The following is a 26610-nucleotide window of genomic DNA, read 5'->3' as shown; positions in this document are numbered from 1 at the left end:
TACAAGTGTTTAGCTTTTCTGACATTTATGGGTCTCATCACAAGTTGAGCTCCAGTGGTGTCTTTCTGATCTCTTTATTAAGCTGATTTATTATTATTTTTTTGCATGCATTGCAATCAGTCCAAGAACCAGAACCCAGAGGAAGGCTCCTTTATTTTTGCATGGTATATTCAGCTCAGAATGGCTAACCATTTTTTAAGCATTCTTTTTTGAATCTTCACACCCTTTAACCATAGTTCGGCTGTGCTAATGCATACTAAGTGATATTCTCAAATAAAGCCAATCACTGATCAGAACAGACCCAAACTCATCTATTCTTCAGTTCAATTGCAAATACTGGAGCCAGATCCAAGGGAACCAGCTTTCCATGATAATTTTCTTCAGCACCACCCATCAGACACTTTCACTGCGTTGTTAGCAAACAACTTACTGCAAGACGACGGATTCTAGAGACAACACAATCAGATATGCAGAGTAAACACCATGGGTAGCTTTTGAGTTCATATATGGCAATAGTCTTTCTTTATTTATTATGGATTTTTTTTTTACGAGATTTCTTCTCAACTCATGCCCTGGTTCACCCCCACACCATTCCTCTCCACCCTTCCCTCCCACACCCAAAAGTAACCAAAAAAACCCAAACAAAAAACAACCCAAGAAATCAAACCAAACCAATCCAAACCAAACAACCAACAATCTCCAAAACATTTATTCCCCTCTTCCAATCTCGAAAAATTATATGTATGCTGGACATGGCCAGATCAGTTTGATCAATATTTTTTTGTTGTTTAATAATGTTTGCATTTTTTCTTTTTCCTTCTTTTTTTTTTTTTTTTTAAATAAGTAAACTGAAAAATTATCGATACAGTCAGGGATCACGAACATTGTTAAAGACTCACTTGGAGATATGAAACAAGTAAGCCATGAAGTCTTCTACCTTTGCAGAAAGTTCAGCGGAGGAGGAGATTTGGAGACGTCCAAGTTCACTAACAGGGCAGAGCTGTGCACACCATCTCCAGAACACTAAGTGTGCTTTATAATACATTAGGGCAGAGTTTGCTGACTCCAAGCGATGACTGAGACATTAACAGTCACTGCTGAAATTTTTTTTTCCCAATACTTTTTCCCACAAACGATATCTCCCAATCTCATACGCTGCAATGGTTCTGATATTTCAGTTAAATCTCATTAAGTATTTATATATTTATATATAAATAAGTATTCTTTTTTACACATAATACTCTTTGTCCTTGTTTTTCTGTTTCTTGTGGCCGCTCTTTGAGCTCTGCTGCTTCTCCTTCACGAGCGTGCCGTTGCTCTGGGCCGAGTTGCTGATGTAATTCCGCGTCTCGTCCACCTGATAGGACCCCTCGTCCCTGTTCCTGTACTTGTACATGGCGTACAGGAGGATGAGGATGCAGAGGGCGGCAGCAGCCACAATGCCGACGACCATCCCCGTTGTGCTGCTCGACTCGCGGACCACCTCTGAGGCCCCCGGAACCCGTCTGATTCCTGGCTCTGTGGGGTTTGCTGTGGGCACATTACGGAACATGGGGGAAGTGATTAGCGGGCTCTTCAGCTTTGTGCTGTCTAGCTCATAGGCAGTGGGCAACGGAAGCAAGACTATGTCAGGCTGGGGTTTGAGCTCACGGTTATTCATTTTGCCGGCTGGCAATTTGGGCACCATCCCAGTCGAGGACGAAGCTGTGGAGCGGATCAGCTCAGGGGACAAAGACGTGGTAGTAGTCCTACCAGTTTCGGAGACTTTGTTAGGTCTAAAGTCCTTGGATTCCCACTTGGGTGCGTGTGCTTTGTAGCCACCTTCGAAGATTGAAGTGGAAAGACTCTTATCTGTTACCAAGGAGAAGGTGGTGTAAAAATCTTCATCATCAGTAGGGGGTAGGTTAGAGTCAAAGGTTTCCCCTGAGCCATACCCAGATATCACCAAGCCATCATCATCACAACCATCGCTGCCTTGGTCCGACAAGCAAGGTAACCCCGCCTCAGAGGTCATGGACAGGGAATCTTTGGTGGTCTCAATAATGGTGAGGAGGGGGCGAAAGGTAGGGGGAAGTGTAATGAAAGGTGCACGAGTAGCAATAGGAGGGATATCTAAAGGGTCTTCTACAAGTAGAGGGATAACTAATTCACCTCCTGGGATGGAAAAGAGAAAAAAAAAGAAAATTAGTACATTTTAATAACACATTTCAATTCACTTACTTAACTCAAGGGCAGTAGAGGATTTGGGCATTACGAAAAAGTGTCAGGGGTCAGATTTCTCACCTAAGTACACTACCAACATACTTTCCTGGGTGTGCCTTTCATTCTTCCCTCCCACCCTGCTTTGATGTTGGTAAACTGCATGTTCCATTTCCACCCTCTATTAGCCTACGCTAGGTACATACAGTGAAACACTGAATTTTTTGACGCCCCAAGTTTTTTATTTTTTGAAGATACTCTCAAGTGACTCTGAGGTCCTTAATTTTTGGTAGTGATCTTTCTTAAGCATTTGGTTACAAGACTGTTTAAATTAACTATTTTAGATGATGTTCTTCGAGATGGATTTTACCACTCATCTTGCCAGTTTTTCCTCCTCTGATTCTTTTCATTTAAGATACCATTGGTATTTCTTTTCTGCCACTTAAGTCTGCTCACCTTCCATGGCAGTTTCTGAGGCCTTTCCCTAAGGCCTTTCCCATTCATTCAGTTCTTCTTTATTGTTGCCTGGTTTTTAAATTGCAGGAAGGTTCATGAAAGTTAGGGATGGAATAAGAACCAAGTACTTACTGGAGTCCATGAAGGTACAGAGCTCTACTCAATGCTCGTTCACCTCTTTTAAATCTTTCTTTACCATTCTGTTTGGCACTAGGGATGTCCCTTTCCTTTTGGAGCTACTAATGCCACACCATCGTGATCTTCAGTTCTTCTTGAGAGTCTTTTACTATAATTTGATTAAAAATTAAGATGATAGACTTTATTGTGATTGATGACATAACTAAGTAAGGACTCTGACGATCCAAATTAATGCTGAGATCAGCCGTGTACTGCAGAATTGTCTTCATACCTACTGTTATTTCTTGATATGCAGATGGCTGTGATCAGTGCTACTTTTCCTAGTGTGACGGCTACCTGCCTACAGAAGACTAAAACCGAGGCGAGTTTATGGTCTACTCTTGACGTAGAACAACAAAGTCATAGGTATAATATTTGTACCTTACCACAGTATAAGTTGCAACGGAAACAAGAAAATCAGTGCATAATTTCCAAGATTTGGCTTCTGCGTAGCAATATCAATACTTTTAGGGTAGTAGTCTTGTTTTGTCTATATATTGTAATATGACTGTACTTCTGTATTTGAGTCTATGGATAGCTATCACTCCATCATTGTACTCTGATGTGGAGGCATAATTAATTTCTTTAATTCATTTAGTTCAGATCATATAGTTTTCTGCTGACATCAGGTCACCCACATTTTTTAGAGTGAGCCATATTTGCTTTTGAAAGTCTGTGTATAAATTCACTCTTGGGTAATTTTTCTTTGGCTAACCACTTGAACTAGCTGCTTTAAATATAAGCCGAAGATTTAACCTGACACCATGAGTAATCACGTAGATCTGTTGGAAGGGGTACAACTCCGTAGGATATATTTCTAATGCATGGGAAATTTTGATTTATACTCACCATTACATAAGGAAAGATATGCAAAAATAATTTTATCTTCTAAATAAATAATTCTGGCTTTTACTTATGTATTAGTAACTGCTAATAAACAGTTTGCCATTGTTATGATGATGAACAGCATCAGGGTTAAAATTCTGCTCTGTCCTATCTACACTATATACCACATGCTCTTGTTTCCTATTCAGTACTGCCAGTAACGTCCATGGGAGTTTTATAAAGAATATGGTTTAAAATCATAAACCCTTCTAAATATACTTGGAGAGTAATATATTTGAACAAATTACATATCAAAGATAGCAATATACTTAACAGTCTGATTAAAGCTGGATAGCTGAACTAGCAATATGGCTTATTCTTATCCTTAATGAGAAACTAAGTGGTGACACAGTTTAATCAATTGAAATGGTCAGACTTATCTCAGAGGTACCAGCATAGAAATTAGGCCAGAACAACAAACATGGTACTTTACATAGTCTCTTAACATACTTTGATGCAAAGTTAGTTCTAAGCTAAGAGGCAAAGGATTAATTTAAATATGTTTAGTTTTCTGAGATTCCTCAGCATGTTCATACCACTTCTGTTATTGTATAGAGGAAGAAAAAATATCATATGTGTAAAATAATGCCAATCTCTTCAAACTACACATATTCAAAAAAAAATTATGGAAAAAGGAGAAAGTGTAGTCTGCCAAATGGCTACACAGCAATTTGTGCTCACACATCTGAGCTGTATCCTGTGTGATGTAGAAATTGAAGCATGTAATATGATTTATATATGTCCAGAAGCCCTATCCATAGTTAGTGTAGGGCATCTATAATCTATGGAAATAAGTGGTCCCAAGATAAACTTGAAGCATGCCTCAGAGGGAAAGATTGTCTATGGGTCTGGTAAAAAATGAATAAAAATAACAGCATTTAAGTGCACATTACATCAAATTGCGTAATTCAGGAATTGAAGTTCCAGAAAGTCAGGGATACACTTCTTGAGGTATGTGATTTATAGAGGAGTTAAAACATCCTTTAAAACGGTGTGATAAAAATGCCACTCAGACTAAAAAGAAATGTGTTATTTAAGGATAACGGAGAACGTAAATTCTGAAAAGCTCTGAGGAAAGTGTGAGAAACGTGATCACCAACATCTATGGAGGGGGGCAAGTGCAAACTTTGATATCACACCTGCGGATGACTCTGTTACTGGTACTACATTTCTACTCGTAAGGGACACCAGGGGGAGTCTGATGACAGGCAGACGATAAGTGTTCGTGTAGGGGGAACCATCTTTCACAAAACGACAGCTGAAGCAGCGGGAAGCTGCCCAGAGCCAGCTGTCCTTTGCAGGAGAAGTGGTGCCTCCTGCCCAGGGCCCCGAGTTGGTTTAAAGGTAAGCTCTGAAAGATCTAAACGACAAAGTGCCACTCAGTTACCAAGAACGTCTTACACGAGAGTTGGATCCTAAAAGGTTTGATGTGGAAGGCAAATGCTTTAAAGATTTGGATCTCTAGAAAAAAAGCTCAAGATAAGCCCCTGAAAAAGCTCACATGATGCTCTGGAAAGCCAATACATTTGAGATAGGTTTTATGTTTTTATTTTCCTATCTGAAGTTTTGATTTTCTCCAGTGTCTGCCATTTTTTCAATCATAAAAGTCACGCTTTGCAGCCTGGAATAAAACTTAAAGTTTTAATTGCCAAATTGTTCTGTGCTTAAAACAAAATGGCAAGGCTGCCACCCAGTTTGGACCATGGGTTCAAAATAAATATTCATATGACACTTAGATTCTGTTTGTGGATAATATGGACTGTTTCCTGGTAGCTACAGGTTTCTTTCCCCCTTTCTTCTGTTGGCTGTTAAGCACTAGTTAACAGTGTTCACTGTTAAGTACAGGATTGCTTTAGCAATCCAAAGATTTCACAAGGATTTTCCAGATTTATTTTTCACCTGCTCTGTACTTTTTTTCCCAAGCAGGGAATTTATGTTTCTCAAGCAGAAATAGGTTTTTAAAAAAGCTTCTGTTGACAACACAACACCAAAGAATTAAACAAAAGGGAAACATATGAAACATTTCCCTCTGTAGTGATATAGATGCAAAATTAGTTCGCTCATCAACAGTATAGTTGCAAAAAGGTCACTAAACAGCAAATTGGAAGCAGCATTGAGAGAACTGGGGTCTGTGAGGTGGGAAACCCTATACTGAGCAGCCAGGTGCTCTGCTTGGCCTTCTCATTCCACAGAGCAAACACAGTGGGCATATATTCCTTAAAAGTTAGCCTTTAAATCTAGCACATATACTATTTTCACAGAGTTGTGCTTTTCTTTAAACTACCAAGATCATTTGGGATATAAAAGGTCTACTTTAGCCTTGGAGCTGCCCTGCTTTTTGCTTTATGAGCGTATTTATAGATACATAATTCATACCTCTGGGGCTGATCTCCAGTAAGAGTTCTCTGCCACTGGAAAATACAGAGTGTTAAAAATTTAATAGAAGCCTTATGAACTGTGAGGATGTTGTGGGTGAGTCATGAATGCAGAGGGCATAAAAAAAAAAAAGAAAGAAAGAAAAAAAAACCACCTGAAAAACTGTAGCAGCTGCTGGCTTTCATCTTTAGAGCCACAACTACTTGACTGGAGTCTCAGGCATCAAACTGATACAGGACAAAAGGCACACAAAAATGAAGCCTGAAAGATTAATCTCCTGATGATGATAGGGAGATAAGGGACACACCCTTATCGTCTCTCTCTTTCCAGCTGTGGCTGAAGAGCTTATAGATGCCATCCAAAAAGGCTGCACAACTCATCCATTTCTGTAGGTACTTGAAACTCTGCGTCTAAAGTTTGTCATTTGCCTTTCATTCTTATGCTGTTCCTCTGAAGTTTGACTCCACTTTCAGTATGAAATACTTGCCACAGAAAATAATTCCTTACCTTTTCTTCCTCTGTATCAACACAATAATTCCTTCTTAAATGACTGAGTTAATAAATTTCAGACTAATGGTGTTTTAGTTTATTCTTCTTTGAACCTTCTGGGGAAATTATTCAGAACGTAGTTCCTGATTCACAGGAAAGATGATGCTAACACGGAATCTGGTAGATGAACATTCTTAATATTTTCTACTCTTTGCAGTCTGATATAATTGCAATTGACAGTCAGTAGCAGAGAAAAAAACATCATTTTCACAACAGAATACTGCAACTTTTCATATCAAATATCTCCTTTTCCTTTCAGAGAAGATATAGTCCTCAAAGTGATTAGATAAAACTGTACTTCTTCTTGTGGAGCTGTTTGAAAAGCTTTCTTAAGCCCCTCAAACTGTATGAAAATACAGTAGTATTGCAGTGCTTCCTAATACCTGGCTTATGAGCAACGACAATGTATAGAGTTTGAGTTCATGAATCTCATGTTAATGCTGGACTCCATTGCTGTAAATTCTTGGTTACCTTTGTGCAAACAGTTTAAGTGAAATAGATATTAAGACTTTTCAGAGATGACCTGCCCTTGTGTCTGTAGACAGGAATCTAGAGCAAAAAATCAGTATTTTGGTGCCTAGACACTGAGCTGCTCTGAAGCAATTGAAACATGCCCACTTCCATCTCCCATTATTATTTGGAGGTGCTGATCAATTCTCCCTGGTATCCAGTGATGGGACACGTGGGAATGGTTCAAAGCTGCGCCAGAGGAGGTGTAGACTGGACGTTAGGAAGCTTTTCTTTACTGAGAGGGTGATCAAACACTGGAACAGGCTTCTTAGAGATGTGGTCAATGCCCCAAGCCTCTCAGGGTTTAAGAGACATTTGGACAATGCTCTTAATATCCTTTTAGTCAGCCCTGAAGTGGTCAGGCAGTTGGACTAGATGATCATTGTAGATCCTTTCCAACTGAAAAAATATTCTATTCTATTTTAAACTCTAATTATCAATTGGTAACAGCTTCCTACTCAGCATAATTATTTGTTCTGTTTTCAGCATCAGTTGTTTAAGGGACTTGACAGTTGAACCTAAGATACCCACTAAGCACGGCATTACTATGCAGGAATGCTGAAAACATATGTGCTCATAAGGAAGTACAGCATTTTCTTACTTGTACTCATTGTCTTTTAAAGGAATTAATCCAAACCTCTTTTGAAGCAAGGAAATTTTAGAAGTTCAGTGCACGGCTTTCAGTAGGAAAGTGTCTGCCAAATGTACCATTTTGGGATGACACTAGGAAGCCTGATACTAGTCATAATATGATGGGTGTGTTTACCTGGTAAGAGTACACTTGAGAGTATCATTTAGACTGGACATCAGGCAGATAATCAGCAAGAAAGAAAATTGATAGAAATAAAATCTTTTATGGGAATAAAGTAGGAAAAATGTAGAGCTGTAGTAAGAAGACCCTGAGAGGTACCAAAATGCTAAAGAGGTCTCACCATTTTTACTTCACATGAAGGCTATATCACCAGGCTACATACAACTTAAGTACCATGAAAGAAAGTGGCATTACTGGTGATTCATTTCGGGGAAGGGAAAGGGGAAAGAAAGCTATAGAGAGGGACCAATAAAGAATAGGAGCAAACTACCATGGGCTCCTTCATCCCCTCCTATGAACAACACAATCTGGTAATCAACAGTATACAAAGAGCACATGACATAAAGGCAAATACAAACTGATTCAAAAATAAATAAATGAATTTATACATTTTTCCTAAAACAAAACCAGATACTAGAAAATAAAAATGCCACAGCAACAAGGTCAGAAAAAGGAAAAACATAACAAGTCATTCACTTTATCAGCAAAAGAAAGATTAAAACCTATAAGAACTGAAAAAAATGATGAAAATCAAAAACATTATTTCCTTAAAAAAAAAGTCATCAAAAATACATAAAAATATTTAGAAAGCATACCACATTGATTTCATAACAGTCAACTTACATCAACAAATTGCCCGCATGTTTTTTGGCATGAAAGGAAAAATTTACAAAAGAAAGTTGTGTAAGAATGCTCTTGGACAAGTAGCATTGCCACATTCTTGTAACTTGCTTTTTTTCATTGTTGTTTCTTAAAAACTTTTTTAGCAAAATGTTTATTATTTCTTTTTTAATATAATTGTTTTACAACAAAGGGCGATACAGGGAGGCAACAACACATACATCCACACCACATAACATGAAAAGAAAAAAATCTTGCACCTTAACAAATTCGAACTTTTTTTTTCTGCTGTTTTTGGTTGTATTTTTTATCTTACGTAAAGTTGTTAGCATATTACAGTTGAAAAATCCTGTACATTTTATAGAATTTACTTTTGCTTGTTTGCATATCTACATATATAATGTTTTTGAAAAGCAAAGTTTGTTGCTTTTTTGCCTTTTTGGTCAATTTGATATATATTTTTTTAAACATTTTCTTTTTTTCTATAATTTTTGTGTGTGTGTGTTTTAAGGAATGGATGACTGCACATAAAATTTTAACAATGCTAAAGAAAGGGGTGATGGAGGGGAACTTATGGGAAGAAAAAATGCCTAGGGTGGATGGAGTGGGAGTGTAAAAATCTATGCGTGTACTACACAGGAGATGAAGATGATGGGAGTGAATGTGTAAGTCAGTTGCCATGTCCATGTAAGGGCGGTACGGAGTGATCTAGCAGCATTAGAGCTTCTGGCTGTAAGGAAGGGATGGGCAATATACAAAAACAAATGAGCATATTCATGCCCATCAACAAAAAGAAAGAACAGAACTCTAACATTGACAATCTCACAAACCCTAAGCTGCAACTTCTTCAACATGCAAGTTACAAAAAATTAATAATTATAGTATTAATATTTACATTTTCATTAAAGGTTCTCAAATTATAAAAACAGTTAAAACTTTTCCCTACTAAAAATAGCAGTAAAAATACATAAACTAATAATAATAATAATAATAATAATAATAATAATAATAATAATAATAATAATAATAATAATAATAATAATAATAACCAGAGAGTAAAACAAAAAAACAAGGAAACTAGTTTTATGCATTGGAATTAGAACAACTTCTTCTGTAGCTACCCACAGCCTCCTTCTTTTAAGAATCATCTTTTCTGAAGTCCATCAAATTGACATCAATATTCTCAATAATTTGAGGCAATCATTTCTTGAGCACATCAAATCACTGTTTCAAATGTAATGACTGTGTTAGCACTCCCCTTCCCCACTCTCAAATTAGATTGCTTTTACATTCAGATTCTCCGGAGAATCTCAAAAACACAGCTGTGGGATTCTGCCAGTGAAGTAGTTCCTTATTTAAAGAGGGAAATAGAGGGGAAAATTGCAGAAAACAATTCATAACTCTTTTGTTTTGTTTGTTTTTTTTTTCATTATTAGATTGGAACAAACCAAATCTAAGATAGAAATTCAACCATTGAAAAGAAATACATCAAAATATAACTATGTAGAGATATACTAAAAAAAAAAGCAAAAATGAAAAAGAGCACTCTGTTCCCAGGAAAAAGGGAGATAAGAACAATTGTGGGGTTTTAAAATTTTATTTTTAAAGAAAAAAGTATTCCACACACTTTCAAAGATGAATGAACCAGATGCAAACATTGAAAGGAACAGACAAAGCAGTCTAGGGACACTTTCATCATTTGGATATTTTTTTTGTTAAGAATTTGATTTTCTTCCCGTCCCTCCCCCTCCCGTTTAAATTCGTTTTCAGTTGTTGGCCAAAAACCCCACCACCCTCCAGTGTTGCTTTTTTTTTTAATAGATCTTTTTTTTAATCAATTATTTTTAAAATAAACATGGAGAGGAAAAAAAAGGACGTGCAGTCTGGATGTACGTCATAAATAGACATAGAAAAAGATAGAAGAAATTGGCTGAGATCGACAAATGGGTTATATAATAGCTTAATTTTACTGTAGGATGTTAATAATAATGCATGCTTAAAGTAAGTTGCATTTAGGGAAAGTAGAAAAACAAAACAGCAAGCAAGGACTTGGGCGGGCAGGCGGGCAGAGGAGAGGGTGGGGTGGGCAGGGGTGTACCATCCATGCCTCTCCAGAAAGGGCAAAGCACATTCCAGTGGGTTCTCTGCATTTCTGGGGGAGGGCAGAAGGGGAAAAGGGTGAGGAGAAATTGTAAGCTATGTTAGGATGTAATTTTCACCCTAAGACCTTATATTTGAATAAACCACTCAAAACTCCAAACTCCAGCCCTTATTTGGGCCCCAAGTCTCCAGGGCATTCCTGAAATGAGTGGTGTTTATTTTGGTGCCTAGTCAGACCGGGCTGATTCCACTAAGCGCTGATCAGCTTGAGCCAAGGGCAAGGGATTAGTTCTTACAAACGCACTCTGATATGCTGGAAAAGGCTATGGCTTTAGTGAGTGTTTCTTTGAAGTGGTGAGCATTATCCAGGGGTGCTCTCCATGATTACTGCCGGGGGCTCACCAGTTAGTGGTGTTTGGCGCTAAGGCCATATGATTTTGCACAGGCAAACCTGCCACTGCTAGCATTAAGACTGAAAGTATTTACTTCTATGCTACAAAGGGCACACAGTTCAAAAAGATATTACTAATTGGTTCCATGCGAGTCTTACAAAAACTGGATCTCAGATACTATATCGCCTAGAGGGGTCCTCGGCTTCCTCTGAATTCCCTGGGCCTCACATACGATGTCCACGTTTTTCTTGTATAAAGGCCATCCTCCTGGCATCTGAGTCCTTCTAAGAAGGAACTCATGGCCCCAGCAAAACAATTTGTTCTTCCTGATGTTTTAGGAGAGGGCAAACGTTACATGTAAAGCTTTAGACCCCATCCATGATGATCTCTCCAGGAAATGGGAAAAGCGGGCTGTAAGCACTGCATGTACTTTAGGTTTCCATCATGAATGCCAGCAAGATCATTCCATAACCCATCATAAAGGTCATACTACCACCAATCAGTGGAAGTAGGTGGCTATCTTGAGCTTTACTTTCTGAGAAGAATGGGGTTATCCACCCTGTTGATGTGGCATAGGGTACTTTTGTGAAAACATGGTAGTAACAAACAGGTAGGATGTTTTTGTACTTATTAAAATACGGAACAATAATACCTCTAAAGCCACTGAGAGATCAGTATTAGTTCCGGAGACTGTTAAATATGCATAAATAACACAAAACCTAAACAGCCCAGTTTGGCTTTAGAAGCACTACTGAAAAGTGTCCAGTTTTAAGAAGAGTTATATGAGAAGACTCTTTACACCTACTTCAGAAGTGATGAGGTTATGCTGACTACTAGCACAGTGTATTCATAGCTGGAATGTACCATGCCTTTGCTGGAAGACTGCACTGGAACGATCTCATACATCCCTTCGGAAAACATGTTAGGAAGGGAAGAGGTCCAACCAAAGAGGAGGAAACCTGGTCAGAGTGATCTCAGGGATAGAACATGCAGGATACAGGAAGCAAAACACTGGTCTACACAGGAAATTTTGGGGGATTCATTTGTGGATCAGAAAAGATTGGTTAGGAATAGAAGAAAAATGACAGAAGTGAGGACTTCACAGACCTCAGTGGAGATTTTTATTTGGTAAAGTTTCAAGGTTAGTGTCCCTGGACACCACTCCCTACCAGGATTCTGAGCCTCTGGTTTAAATTGTATTTAGGGAGTTTCACAAAGAGGCATTTAAGCTTTGAATTTTCACCAGTATTTGCCATGACTTGCAGCTGGATTTTCAGAGTAGTGAAATATCCCCCTTCAGCACATTAGAATTGAGTGCCTTCTGTTTGATGCAAAACAGACTGTAAGGGATGGGTTTGGTTGCCAATTGGGCAGTCTATGACAGGCCACTCCAGCAAATACTTATGCCCTATTTGAGATAAACTCCTAACTCATTGCATGAGGGCCTGGAAAAGCCTTTTACTGCTTGAAAGATCAAAAGAGCTAAAGAACCACAGCAGGAGTGAGAGACACTTAAAGAGATGACAAGATTCTGCAAAGGAAATCTTGATGTTAGACTCACAGAAGGATTTGAAGGGTGCTAAGCAATTTTTTCTTTACTTAGTCAATACAATGGTGCTTGAACAGAAGCCAAATTCTTTGGAAAATCTGGGTCCAGCAATTTCTGCTGAGGCTAGGAAAAACTTCTCCAGTCTTTTAAAATATCTAGCTGTTAATAGTCAAAAGTAGATGTCCTAATTTGAAAATTGGGTCCCAAATGTTTCCACATGAAGCTACACAGACAATATTTTATTACTTAACATGTAGCAAATTATTACTCAAAAAAGCCAAGATTAAAAAGTATACTCATTGTAACCTTTTTGTATTCTCAAAAACTTAGATTGAAGGACTTAGAATAGAGCCATCTGTACTATCAAGACCTACAAGCTTGTTTGAAGGATTGAGTCAAGAAGACTAAATATCTCAAATGAAAAAAAAACATATTGGAAAAAAGGAGATATTTTTGCAAAAAAAGTGCCTTTTCAGCAGCTTCAGTTATAAAGTTTGATTATCTCTTTATTTGTTTTCAAGTTGCATTTTAAAATGCTGCTGGCAAAGGTAATGTGTAATTCTGTGTGTGTTAAAGAGCAAAATGATAGCTGGTAAATTAGGATCCAGGGCTGCATTAGTGTCCCCAGGTTCATGCTAAGCTCTGGAACTTCAGTGTCTTCTACCACTCTAGTCCTTGGGCTCCATCAAACTGACAGTTTCTCTCTTCCCTAACAAACACACTGAACACCATGTTATTTGAGTTCTGTGCACTGCAATACAGCTCTATCAATATATCTCATTATTAACCAGCTGTACCAGCTGTTTCTTCTGATCTAGCTGTCTAGCAATCCTGTCAATTCACTTTAAATGTCCAGGATTCCCTCCTGGCCTAATCATGCATCCCTCCTGACTTGAGATATTTTTATTTCTGTATTTTTACGTGGCGTAATTGCAAACCAAGGATGAGGTCAGGAAATCCTTTTTTCTTTTTCTTTTTTTTTTTTTTTTAAATATCTTAACCTAATTGGAACAGGTTCCAAGACTTTCAGTGCTAAAAGGGAGCATCATTTCATCACTGCATAATCTGGGCTCCCAAACTGCTGTTACCTTTGTAAGTTTACTTTATATATCAGGCAGCATCCTTTAAGGGTTATTTAAAGTCATATGTGTTGGGCAAGGATACTAATGACACATACTTCTAAGCAGTTGATACTATCAAAATATCAGAGAAAAGAAACAAATGGAGAACTTCCAGTGAACTGGAAAGTGTTCATTTTTCTGTAAAAAGTTTACAGCTACTTTTCGCTATGCATCTGCTTTTAGCTTGAAGATGTGTCAGCAGCATTTTTTCCTCTGGCTAGAATATTTTGGTGGCAGAAATATATCTTAAATAGATAAGAGGGAAAAAAAAAACCTGCAAAAATCTCCAGTTCAGGCATATGTCTGTACACCAAGAAAGAGAGGAATTGTCCCAATTTCCAGTGATTTCACTGTAAAATAAATATATACACAAACACAGATTGAGAGACTTGCTTCTCTCCCTCTCCTTAAAACTGGTTAAGTACACTCCAAAGCTGTTTAAAAGTTAGTGAATTTACCTCTTCCTAAACACTAAAAATGCTAGATCCAGCAAGAAACCTTTCTAAGAGCTATAGATGCAGCATGGCCGTTCTGATTGTCCACAACTCAGTCATTATCTGGTATATGGCGAAAACAGGAGAAAACAAGCAGAAGAGGGGGGAATTTGTTCTACAGGATGAAGTCCCAAGAAAGTAGAAGGTAGGTGGAGAACTCTGGCAGGAATCTGGGAAATTTGATATTTCTAGATGGTCCTTCCTGCTCGTAGTAGGTCCTAAACCATCCTGTTCATTCTTGCATGCTTTTAACATTTCTCAGAGTAGTATTTTTCAGACATCCAGTCACATGAACACTTACCATATCACAAATAACAAATATCTTATAGATTAATAGGAGTAAAATACTAATTTTCAAGGCAACCCCTCATCCCTACCCCCAAGTCAGAATAAAAATTTGTTCCTGTGATTCCCTTTGGTTATCTGCAGTAATCTAAACCATGAAAGAAGAGTATTTGGTATTTGGTTTGCTGGTCCACTATGAAACACAAAGAGATAGGAATAGCCTAAGAAGATGAATTAGTTATATCGCTTCCCTTGTACCAGCTGTTTGTACTGGCAAAAAACTCTCTCATTCTAAGCCTACGGGCACATCTGAAGCTCAGAAACAAAAAAGCTAATCTGTAGTAAGAACGTCTACAAGAGCACCACTGACAAAGTCCCCACATGCCATCCTGTTTGTTTTTGTGTGCAAGAGTTAATTAATGCAGCTTCTTTATAGCAATCAGCTAGAAAACTAGCAAATATGAAAGCACATTTACAGCTGTCAGAGCTAAGGAAATCACAGGGCTAAACTGCCACGGCTGTCTGAGTTTAAGAATTTTTCAGGTGTTTGCCATAAGCTTATTATCTTTTCATATTGCTCCAAACCAAAGAGTATTTTGATGCTTCCAGTGCTAAGCAGCCCATCCAATATCACTGGCCTGAAAGCATTCTTCCCATGCATCTCTACTCTACTGTCTCTTTCTCCTGGGAGAAGGATCTGATATGTTTGTTTGTTTTTTTTTTTTAAGACTGAAGGTTGACCTTTGTAGTCAGCCCAGCTAAGGCTTTTTCATGTAAAGCTAAATTAATTTAATCCTAAAAGTCAGTCACATGGGAACAAGTCTTTCTGATTTTGCAACCACAAAACGGATCTTCATACTGACAAACTCAGTAGCAGAACTCCATCCAATAATTTGAGTAGGAGCAGGAACAGTTTACTGTCTTTGGTCTAAACCCATGCAGCAAATGTTTCCTACATATTTATGTCATACTAAAATGTACGAAAGTATTTGCTTATCTGCAAACACAGAGCAGCAAGAGTATCTTAGTGTCTCCTCCTTTCTTCAGTGTATACAGCTATGAGGCAGCCAGGTGAAAATACGCGTCACCAGTTTGAATGCTAGCGAATACTCCATGACTACCAAATTCCTTCTGGGTGGTTGTATCCCAAGAAGTCTTACACTGTCATACCATTTAATAGTACTTTTTTAGAATGAACCCAGGAAAAACATCATGGCAACTCTCAAATATGCTGTCTAAGGGATCACTAGGCACGTCTGTAAATGAAACTTACATCTTAGGAAACTTACCAGGGATTACATGGGAAAGCTGAAGGATTTAGGAAGTGCTTAGACTCAGGACTGAAATGCGTGTCTATGTAAGGAGTGTATGCCATACGGAGATACTTGAAGGAAATAGTGCCTACTTGGCTAGCATAAAAATACTCTCTTAGGTACAGCTAAATCGTAACCACTTGGAGATCTGGATACTTCATGAATGCTGTTTTATATCTAACCTTACTGCTGACTCCACATTATCCTCTGTGGGAGTTCTACACCCAAGTTAATTGATGCATAACAGTTATTCCTATGATCTCCTCCATTCATATGTAGTTACTCATAAATATATTTCCATATAGGATTCTCTAAGAAGTAGTCAATTATGGTGAACTTCAGAAGTAGACGGGACCCATTTTTTTCAGTGCAATATTTTTAATCACTTGGATGCTAGGCTACACTTGCCATTTCTGTTGAAAGATCCTTCAAAGTAATTTAATTCATACCTCAGCTAGCATAAGCCCATTACACTCTCAAAGTCTGCATCTACTCCACCTACAAGTGACTCAGTAGATGGAATTTCCTCCCTTGCTTTGTGAGAGGAGGATCCGAAGCATAGTAGATTCACTGCCAAAAGGTTTCTCTTACAAAGAACTTAAACTCTTCTGATGGCAAAGTAGTGATCCTAGTTCTGCCCTCGATTAACCTCTCTTCTTTTAGTATTTCTTTCTCCTCTTACGGACATAAACCAGTGCTGGGAAGAACCTGTATTTGCAGGTTGTATCCAGAGATAGCTGCTGTGCTTTTATCTTGGAGCTGTAAACAAAACAAAGCAAAGCAAAACCACACAAAGAAAAATGTTGTCCACTTCTTGGATGGCTGAATAATCCAGGATGATCCTAGGCATTACTTATCTCTCTGGAAGACATTCAAGATCTAAAGCATTTCACTTTATAAGTATCTCCAGTGCAGCAGCTGCGGCTTATTCTTGAGGATACATGGGAAACGGTACCACTACAGACCTTTAACAAAGACCTTTAACAGTGTACACACTGGACTAAGGAAATTTGTTTGATACACTGTAGAAAGAAACAAGGGTGTTAATGAATGAGGATCAGTTGGGCTATACTGACATGGTGATGAATTCCAACTAAAGGCAATACAAAATTTCCTTGGAAATTGTATCAAAGCCAAATATTGCAATAACTGAGGAGAAACAATAAACCATGTACATAGAGCATTGTGAACATCAGTCCCTGGTAAAACACAGAGTGAAAACAATTTACAGTGTGACGGCTGAGAAGAAGGTTACTCTAGTAGGCTTTGAACAAGGTTCATTTACCTGTGCCTTCACACCTAAACTTACTTCTTTCATTAACCAACACTACTGAAAAGGGCACTATAAGTATCTGCATCTTCTCTGCTATTGAATTGCAGCACTTTTACATCCACCCTTAGGGTAATTGGGGTGTAAGAGTTAAGAATTCAAGTGACCTATTCAAACTCATGTAGAAAAACAATGATAAATCAGGGACTCATAAGCACATCTTCCAAATGACGTCTTATCCAGCCATACAGCCCTGCTCTTACTGTTACTCTTCTTTGGGTTTTGATTGTCAAAGTATGTTCTTTCTGCTGTGGATTAACCTGAAATAACGTTATTCCTATATCAGAACTGAAAGAAAACAAGAGAAAAAAAAAAGTTACTTCTCATAGTGGAAGTTAAATCATAGCAGTGCAAAATGGTACTGGGGAATAAACTAGCCTGGACAAAACGCTGATGAATAAAGAGAAAAATACCTCAGTGCCACCTGCTGCAGTTAAAATGAATTAGAGAGGAGTTAATAGAAATTTTTGAGCTGTAATTTTCCTCATGCTACAAAAAGTCTTTGGGACTCCAGAATTGAGGACAAGCCCTTCAGTCTCCTCAGCCAAGAACAAATCAAAATATTCCTCGGAATTAATACAAAAGTTGCCTCCCAGCCATGCTGAAAAGACTAGGCTGAGCTCCCCATCAGTAAAATGAGCTGCTGTTGGGCAGACTAAGGCTTTGTGTAATACCTAGTTACCTGTAGGGGAAAAATGGTAAGTAAAAGAGAAGATCACTACCAAGTAGACTGTTGATAGGTTCTACTAAATCGCCATTGGGAAGCAGTAGAAAATTCTAGGTAGAAATCCTGATATTGAGTAAACACAAATAGATACAGTGACAACTCTTCCTCCAATAAAGAAAAAAGGAAACATCAACCTTTTGAGCAGTATGTTGTGTTGTTCCCTCACATCAGTTCAGAGGCTGTGAGATGCTCTTTCCTTTATTTGTGCTAATGTTTAAATGCACCAGAATCCTCTTGAGGCCTCAAGCAGAGGTGTTTGGAGATAGAATGGCAATGACTATTAATCTGTGCTTTGAAGTCAATTCTCCTACTAGGCAACACTTGTAACTGCATCAGAAATACAATAGAGCCAACTAATATGTGAACTATCTCGCTCTGAAGCACTGCAGGGGAGCCCTTTGTATAGGAGCTTTCAACGTGTGAGCTAGTTCTGTCTATCATTTGGAAAAGACAAGAGGGGATAGCGCTGGGATTCAGGCATTTTGGAATAGATTTTTGGCACGACTTCTTGTTTGTTTGTTTTTATGGGTAAGTTTAATACTAGCCGGGAAGTGCAGAAGCATAAAGAGAGGGGGTCGATTTTGCAGAATTCCTTTTGAAAGTTCAGGATTACAGTGGTTAAAAGCTGCTGCAGGCAAGTTTGAATCCTCTTTGTCAACATAGTGAATGACTAGAATAAACTCTACTGTGATTCAGAAGCCAAAGCTTCAAGCTGTTTATCAGAGGTTGCATTATAGCAAGAAAGTGACTGGGAAGGGTATTTGCTCTGTTTTCGTAACAGATTGGATTAGAAGAGAGACAGATCTCACTCCAAAAGTTAACCTGCTTTAATACCGATGATAATGATGAGAATTAGGTGCACTTCAGAAGCACAGGTAAAGATAGTACGTCCATGAATAAAGTTGAGGAGCTAGACATCAGAATTCTTCAGGTCCATTCAGACTTTAAGGACTTTTTGAACAAAAATTCAGGATGACTGACTTCTGCTACTGATTAATTCTGCTTATCGTCTCATTTTAAGCTAGGTGGCCTTGGCATCCTTTCTCTCTTATCTCTACACCATTATAAGATAACGTATATCCCACTATCAAAAGTGTTTAATTGTTTTCTTTGTTAGAGGAGTTGGAGCACTAACTTTCAAAATGTGTTTTTTTTTAAAAAAAACCCAACAGTTAATACTCATAGAACAGGGCAGGCCAGATTGCTTCTGAATCACTATTTAAAGAGATATATAGTCATACACTTGAATATGTTTTCCATATGACTGCTCACTGTATTACCTGAAATATTTACATTTAAATTTTAGGGTCATTGTTAGAAAATCAGCTAAAAGACTACTTTGCATAGCTATTAACCATCATGTCTGAGCTTCCTGGTTTAGTAATTCACAGGAGCATAACAATCATGAATACCTGTGAAATTAAAGTTAACTGCAGATCAAGTCTAATAGGATGGAAAGTTAATTAAAAGCAGCTAAAAAAAAATCTTATCATATTAGGCTTTCCTCTGCTATGAAGTAAGATGTTATACGGTTACATTTTAATAGGAAAGTCTATTACTTTCTCATATACTCTAATTTCCTTTATCTGTACGAGCCACAAAATTTTCTCATGCAGATTTTTTTTTTTTCTGATGAATTATTCCTATTCATATTCTTATTCTAATTGATGGTTTTAAGCACAATCAAATCAGAGCTGGAACTGGAAATATTATGTTAAAAGAACAAACACTTTATTTGGGCAATTTTGCTATTGGCAAAACTTGCAACTTTGAACTTCGTGAATGAATTAAAAAGGCGTTCAAATTCTAACCTTAGTGCACTGAGATTTACTGGCTTATTAGGGCATTAATGCACAGCACTATTTTGAAGTTAGAAAAAAGGTTTCACCTTCAAAAGACTCATTATAAACACTTGAGCATGCCTGGGTCCTTCTTTGCCTTTTGCAAAAGGACGCTAAATATGGCCAGGCACAAGGACTAACATGCTGGAGAAGAACTGACAGATCTGCCTGTTATTCCCAGTGCTTAAACAATGCATGCTACTCTTTAATGATAAACATAAGTGCTTAATGCAAAGTGGCTTCTTTTCACACTTGCCCATGGCATTGAGTTATCCTTCAAAATGGAAGCATGCCAGAAACAAAATTACCAACTGCTCGATTTCTACTACATGTTACACAGGTACATGCAAAGGACACTCTCCTCTCAACTTGTAATCATTTCAGGTGCCTCGCTCTTGGATATATGAATGCCTCATGTTTACAGAAGTTTGTCTTTGCTTGTTTATTGGCTAATGAATCCATATAAGACACTCAAATAAATAACTGACATAAATTGCCATTGCTGCATTATAGCTCCATCACAATTCCTTATTATTATCTTATTTCACTGTCTGATAATTTAGTAGCGGTAACCTCAGCTGAAAAATACAGAGAAAGGGAACCACGTGGCAATTCAAACATATAACTACAAAGAGAAAAATTCAGCACAGAAGCACTAAGCTTTGGGATAAGATGACAGCCGTATGTGCTCTGTCATCACAGGTAGAGAGGCAGAGCACGGAGTTAACTGGGAAAGCACTTCATTTCTGCTCTTTGCTCAGTTTCACCTTTCTCAGAAAAATACATTCTACTTTGAAAACTCTGCCATGGGGCTCCATGCTTATTATGTCTCAGTGGATGCCTCTCCAACTTGAAAAATATCTGATCTATTTCCAACTCTAAAGATATTATTCGCACCAACTCTGCCAACCCAAGTTTGAGATCTGAGAAGTTCAGGTCTTCTATCATCATCACTCATAAGGAAAGACTGCAGGTCAACGTATGCCCTCAGCAACCTTGTAAGCTACCCTATTGCCTTCAGGGGTTTTACAGAAATATGACTGACGGAACTTGTAAATTGGACACAGGTAAATGACTCCACTGGAGAAGTGAGAAACAGATAGAAACCCAGCCCCCAACCCCAGCGCTGTGTAGGCTCTGCTGGTACCAAAAGGATACAAAACCATGAAAGGCAGCAGACTGGACTCTCCAAGAAAACAGACGTATCAGTGAGAATGAAGAAAGACTATTTATTTGCTCATCTACACCACACAGGTATAGCTATGAACGAAATAGTTCCCTTTGCTTTAACAAATATGGATTTTCATACTGAAAAAATAATTTTATTCAGAAAAATTTCCTCTCCTTTGCTAGTGAAATTCTTCTTCTAACCTCAGCAGTAATTTTTCCCCCTCCCACATCTGCAACTCTTATGTACCCTACAAATCCTTTCCTCTGTGCATCTCTCAAACCTTCTCTGTGTTTCTCTCAACTAAATCTTGTTTGTGAGTCACCTAAGGAAGCACCCTTCCAACCTTTCCGATTACGATATTTATGAAGTAGAGACAACAGTATTCATCCCCCTTACTAAACGTCCAAAAAGCTTCTTTTTAATACCTGCAAAACATTTTTAAAGTCTGAGATAAAAGATGTGCATATACTAACAGCATATTTCTGGTCAAACACGGCACCTGAGACATAAGGCTGAGTGTTCTGTCAGACAAGACCAAGAAGATCCAGAACGTTATCAAGTGCAGAAATTAAAATGGAAGTTGCAACGACTTACTTTAAAGATAGAATATATTTTCTAAGCAAAAGGAGGGTTCATCTCTGCTCTCTTCATGAATACTAACATGCAGAGCATAAACGCACCATCTGGGCTTAAAAAAGTAAGTGAAAGTCAGAAGCTGCCTGATCTCAGAAAATCAACAGGCATTTCTCATGTATTCAAACCATGTAGAATAAAGTAGAGCATTGTAACATTAAACCATATAGATTTTTTTTTTCCAGACTGTGATTTAAGGTTTAGCTAATTCTATATAGTGGTATTTTTTTTTCACGTATGACTATACAAACTCAGCCCTAAGCCTACAAACTGTTAAATACTTTCTACTTTCATTAAATCCCAGTGAAAACTGAAGGCATTCAACATCTTATCAGGCTGTCAGTTTTTCCAGCCATGTGGTTAATGTAATTAGTAATTATGCATGCACATGCATATACACAGGAATCTACACACATTTTTTTTTGCATTTTTTGACCATGAAAGTATTTAATTTGCATCCAAATTCCAAACTGCTATGAAGATCCAAGTGCTGACTGCTTCCTTTTCCAAAAAAAAAATATTCAACATCTCGTTCATAAATGCTCTGAACAAAAAGTGTAAGAAAGAAGTGAGGAATGTGGTGAAAAAGTTCTGCTCTTGGTGTTTTAAGCCTATTATCAAACATAGTCTCCCAGGAATTCCGTGTGCATACAAATTTGTTTTTCCTGCATGCAATGAATTTCCTAATTCACTATTTCTCATCTGGTGTTCAGTTCTGGCAAACTACCCTACATATGAAACTTAAAAGGATGATTTGCTACTCACTTACAGCAGTTTTGCACTGATAATAGTGCTTATACGCATTATTGCTAACTTACATTAGTTAGCAGGTGCATCATTTCTCACCGTAGAATCACAGAGACCTGCAATGTAACATGCAGGCCATCTCCTGGGGACCAGTACAGGATAGAATCATAGAATCATAGAATGGTTAGGGTTGGAAGGGACCTTAAAGATCATCCAGTTCCAACCCCCCTGCCATGGGCAGGGAAAATGGATATGGATATTACCAGTGCTCTGTTTTCATGCCTAAGATATATGCTAGAACTATCTGAAATCTGCCATCATATTCTGTAACTGAATAATACTCATGTTTTTTATCTATATACTTACATACATATATATGTACTATGTATTACATATATATAGATATGTTTATATGCATATCTATGTACATGTCTATGTATACATACATACATACACATATTTCCCTTAATTCCTATTTCCAGCATCTTTCCCAGTGGTCCAGTCAGAGATGCAGAGCTCGAATTTCTTGGGTTTTATAAAAGGAAACTGCATTTGTCATCCTTTAATCCTCTATTGCAGAGAACTCTTTCCTCCGCACCAGTTTCCTATGCTTATTAAGCTTTCCAACTATTTTCAGAATTCAGGCTGTATATAAGCAGAGGCTTCACTGTAATGGAGCAGAGAGATAACAGTGCCTCTTCACTTGGCTTTGTCACTGCTACCCCTGAAATGATGTGTACAGTTCTATGCATTTCATTACCAGAAAAGAACAGCACAAGGCAAAACAAAAGAGAAAACTGATAAAGAACTGCTGTTCAACAAGGAACAATGATCATTGCTCTAAGCTGATGTCTGAAATCTTTAACTTCACTGCAGATAGCTCATTTGTCTTGTTCTGCATTTGCTGAAATCTCTCTTGAATAAGAAAATTAATGTAATATGACACACCGCAGTAAAAGCTGTCATTGCCCTAACATCACTGGATCCCTAGAAAAATGACCTCCTGGAGTGTCTATCTGACAGAAGGTTTCAGAAATCTGTAGGATCAAAATGCAACCTTTATTTAAAAGTGAAGGAGAGATTAACTGAGGTTTGGAAGTGAAAGAAGAACTGAGACTCCAAGGTCTTATTTCAAGTCCTACCATTCAGTCAGTCCTTAAGGACCTGGTCCACAAAAGGATTAACTATCTCTTGTCAGCATATAAATCTAAAATTTAGGTCTTAGAAGCAAGTGCTCAGCTGCACTAATATCTGCTAAGCTCCTCTCAGCCCCTGGAAGAAATATGGCAATACAATTATAAAATGTTTTTGGAGCTACTGGACATTCACACATGCAGCCATCTCCAGCATTCAACTGCTAAAATTCATTTTAAATAAGCATGTTCAATGTGTAGCTGGCATCAGAGGTTAAATCCTAAAAAAATACTGGAACCAATACTGCTTTTATAGGGATTTCAAGGCAAAAGCAGTAGTTATCTATACCAATTGATATTCCAAATATCATCATAAAGCTGTATCTTCACAAAAAGTCTGTTTTTAAAAGTACTCCAAATGGCTGTGACCTCACTTGGTCCTCAGACTCCTAATTGATTAGCTTTAATGGAAGCTAAGCAAATTTGGTATGGAAAAGAGAAACAAAACTGCTCAAGTTCCTTGGGATACTTTAAACATTTCTGTGTGAATACAGTGTTCTTACGCTTAGAAGCACCAAGCCTGGCAGCTCTTAAGAATTTCTTAAACTATCTGAATTGGCAGCTTGTGTTTGGACACTTGCCACCTACGACACAGGCCAACAGAAAACTTGCAGCTTGTCCTCAGGAAGGAAAGGTCATCTGGGAGGCAAAGCAAAAAAAAAATCGCCAGAAGAATAACAAATCTATTGGTTCACTAGCAAGTGAGGTACAGATGACTGAGATTCATTTTTCCTGTGCTATCAGTTCTTTGCATTTGCTGTAGAAAGCACCACCAGAACGACCATTCTTCAGCAGAGAACTGTGTAAATATCTTTTCAGAGGAGGTAAGATAAGATAGAGAACAAACTACCACACCAGGTTTCCCCGTTCTTCCTGTGTGGAGGAAGAATTACTACCAACAGAGCTAGCTAGACACACAAATGGCTGCTTTCATCTTTAAACAATCTTGTTATTAGAATAAAGGTGCTCCAGGCACAACATTTGTAGTTTGTTTTACCAGCTGTTTCTAAAAATACTGCCTCAGTGAAGGAGACTATTTCCCTCTCCCTCCAAAATAATTTTTGTTTGCTTTTCTTTTCCAAGGGAAAAGTGATAGAAATGGAAAACAGCATATGTGGGAAAGATCACACAGCTTCAGGGATGGACATTTACCATTGCTATTCAAAATATAATGAAAAGTTACGAATTAAACAATTGAAGATGCTGAGATATACTGGCCCAGCTCCTTTGATAAATGTAATCAAAGGTTTTATTCTTCTAACACAATTGGTGCCGAGCTAGTGACAGATGTTTCCAATAGAGAAAAGCATGGTTTAATATTCTGGAGAACCAAACAGAGGAGAAAGGAAGTCAAAAACCTTAAAAGTAGCAGTAAAAAGCTCCCAAGTTATTTAAAGGTGAAGGTTACTAGTCATATTTTCAGAAATGAAAAAAAAAAAAGTGTAATGACATCCCCACACAATACTTAAAACTACAAAACTGAAGTTTAGTGTGTTTTGTAATAAGATACTTTGTTAGAATGTGAACTTTTAGTTTTTATTTTTTTTAAAGCATCAATTTCAAAATGAAAAGGTATTTTAATACAAAAGTTTAAATTTGCATTTTAGGATTCATAAAACCTTTTCTTCTTTTGGATTTGACATAGACAGTTCAGAGGAAACTAGACGGAGTCCCCACAGTCCTTTGCCAACACCAAATCTTCACTTTTTATCAAAAAGGAACTGAGGCACAAACATTTTCAACTACTTTCTTGGTTCCTGTATTCTCTTTGGGCTTATATGACATGTTTAAGCATGTGGAGTAAAGGGTTTCAGGCAAACCTGAAAACCTCTCGGTTATTTTATCAGAAAATAAAGTTCAGAAGTTGTTCATCATTTCTTGCTTAGAGCTCACTCATTCTACTGCTGTGAGGAGCACGTCGCAGTGTTTTGTCCACGGGAAAGCTGCCCAGCAACCACGGGGATAAGGGCAGAGCTGGTAGCATGTCCAATATACTGTAAAAAAAGTACTTCTTTTTCCTCGGATACATACATACTCCTGCTACACTGCCAAGTCCCTTGACTTTCTCTCTGGCTGTCAAACCCTCCTTAATCCTCCTCACAGCTCCCTAAGAGCCCCCAATTCCCTAGCAGAGATAAGTGATTCAGAACCTTGCTAAAGGCACCTCCCTGCTGTGAGTTCAGATGTGTGCTGGAGGTCCTCTATTTCAGACTATGCCCAGATCTCAAACCTGAGTCATGCTTGCCTGCACTCACAAAACACCTTCCCCAAAATGCTGGGCTGTACTAGCTGCTTTCAGAGTTATACAGAAGCTGAAGACTTGAAATAACAGAACTTAACAGGAGTGTGAGAAAGAGGATAAGGCAAGATTCAATCTATTTGTTCCACATATGCTTGTAAAGCTCCTAAAAAAGTTTATTCTGCTCCTCTATTTCAGTCCCCCAAAATGCTCCTTTTAGCCAGAATATAAGGATAGTATTAACAGATGTATAAGGATGCACACATATATACAGAGAGAGCGCGCACGCATACATATGCTTTGCAATACATTAATAATCCGTGCTTCAACACTAAAAGAATTAGTATACAGGAGAACCACAGATTCTAGGGGAAATACAGATCTCCTGGCACTCCACAGCAGACTTGTTGCTTCATGGAGAGAAGTTGGACGAAGAAATTAAAATTATATTTTGATATCCTAGAAAATACCCAGAACTAATTACAGGGCTATTTTTGCTCTTTCTGTCTGTGAAATATAAAACTTATGAAGCCCCCAAGATTTCAGCAGTGAAAATCAGTAGAAAAAAAATAGTCTCTAAAATCAGTGATACTGATTTCAACACCAGAGGAAAAAAAAAGAATTACTGATATCCATTAAAAAAAAAATAAATTAAGCTCAAAGTTGCTTTGCACTTCGGTGGTCCTGCAAAGACAGAACAACTTTTTTTCCCCCTTTTGGATGCCTCTGACATTCACTATTTTGATACTGAGATGGAGTGAAACTAATGAAGAGACAAAACTGTTTGGATTTTCTGTTGCTCTAAAAGAAGCTAATTTTGATATTTCGCATGTTTGCCTGTAAAATACTTGCAGTTCCTCTTGAATGCCAAACGAGGATCTGATGATCTTA

At 37.9% G+C, this 26610-nt stretch overlaps 1 protein-coding gene across 23 annotated transcripts in view; it reads right to left on the bottom strand.

Moving 5' to 3' along the window:
- Window positions 1-1228: 1228 nt before the first annotated feature.
- Window positions 1229-26610, bottom strand: part of NRXN3 (neurexin 3) — a 1026565-nt gene continuing 1001183 nt past the window's right edge. For 16 of the 23 annotated variants that reach the window (XM_086613892.1, XM_086613893.1, XM_086613895.1 and 13 more), the window contains one exon: window positions 1229-1530. In XM_086613892.1, coding sequence (XP_086470018.1) covers window positions 1229-1530 — 302 coding nt within the window. Of the gene's footprint in view, window positions 2155-26610 lie in introns of all 23 variants that reach the window. The other 7 variants (XM_086613885.1, XM_086613886.1, XM_086613889.1 and 4 more) reach the window with 2 other exon arrangements.

The sequence above is a fragment of the Tauraco erythrolophus genome, chromosome 6, assembly GCF_009769465.1.
Source record: "Tauraco erythrolophus isolate bTauEry1 chromosome 6, bTauEry1.pri, whole genome shotgun sequence".
Lineage (NCBI taxonomy): Eukaryota > Metazoa > Chordata > Aves > Musophagiformes > Musophagidae > Tauraco > Tauraco erythrolophus.
This window is presented reverse-complemented; position numbering and strand designations above follow the sequence as displayed.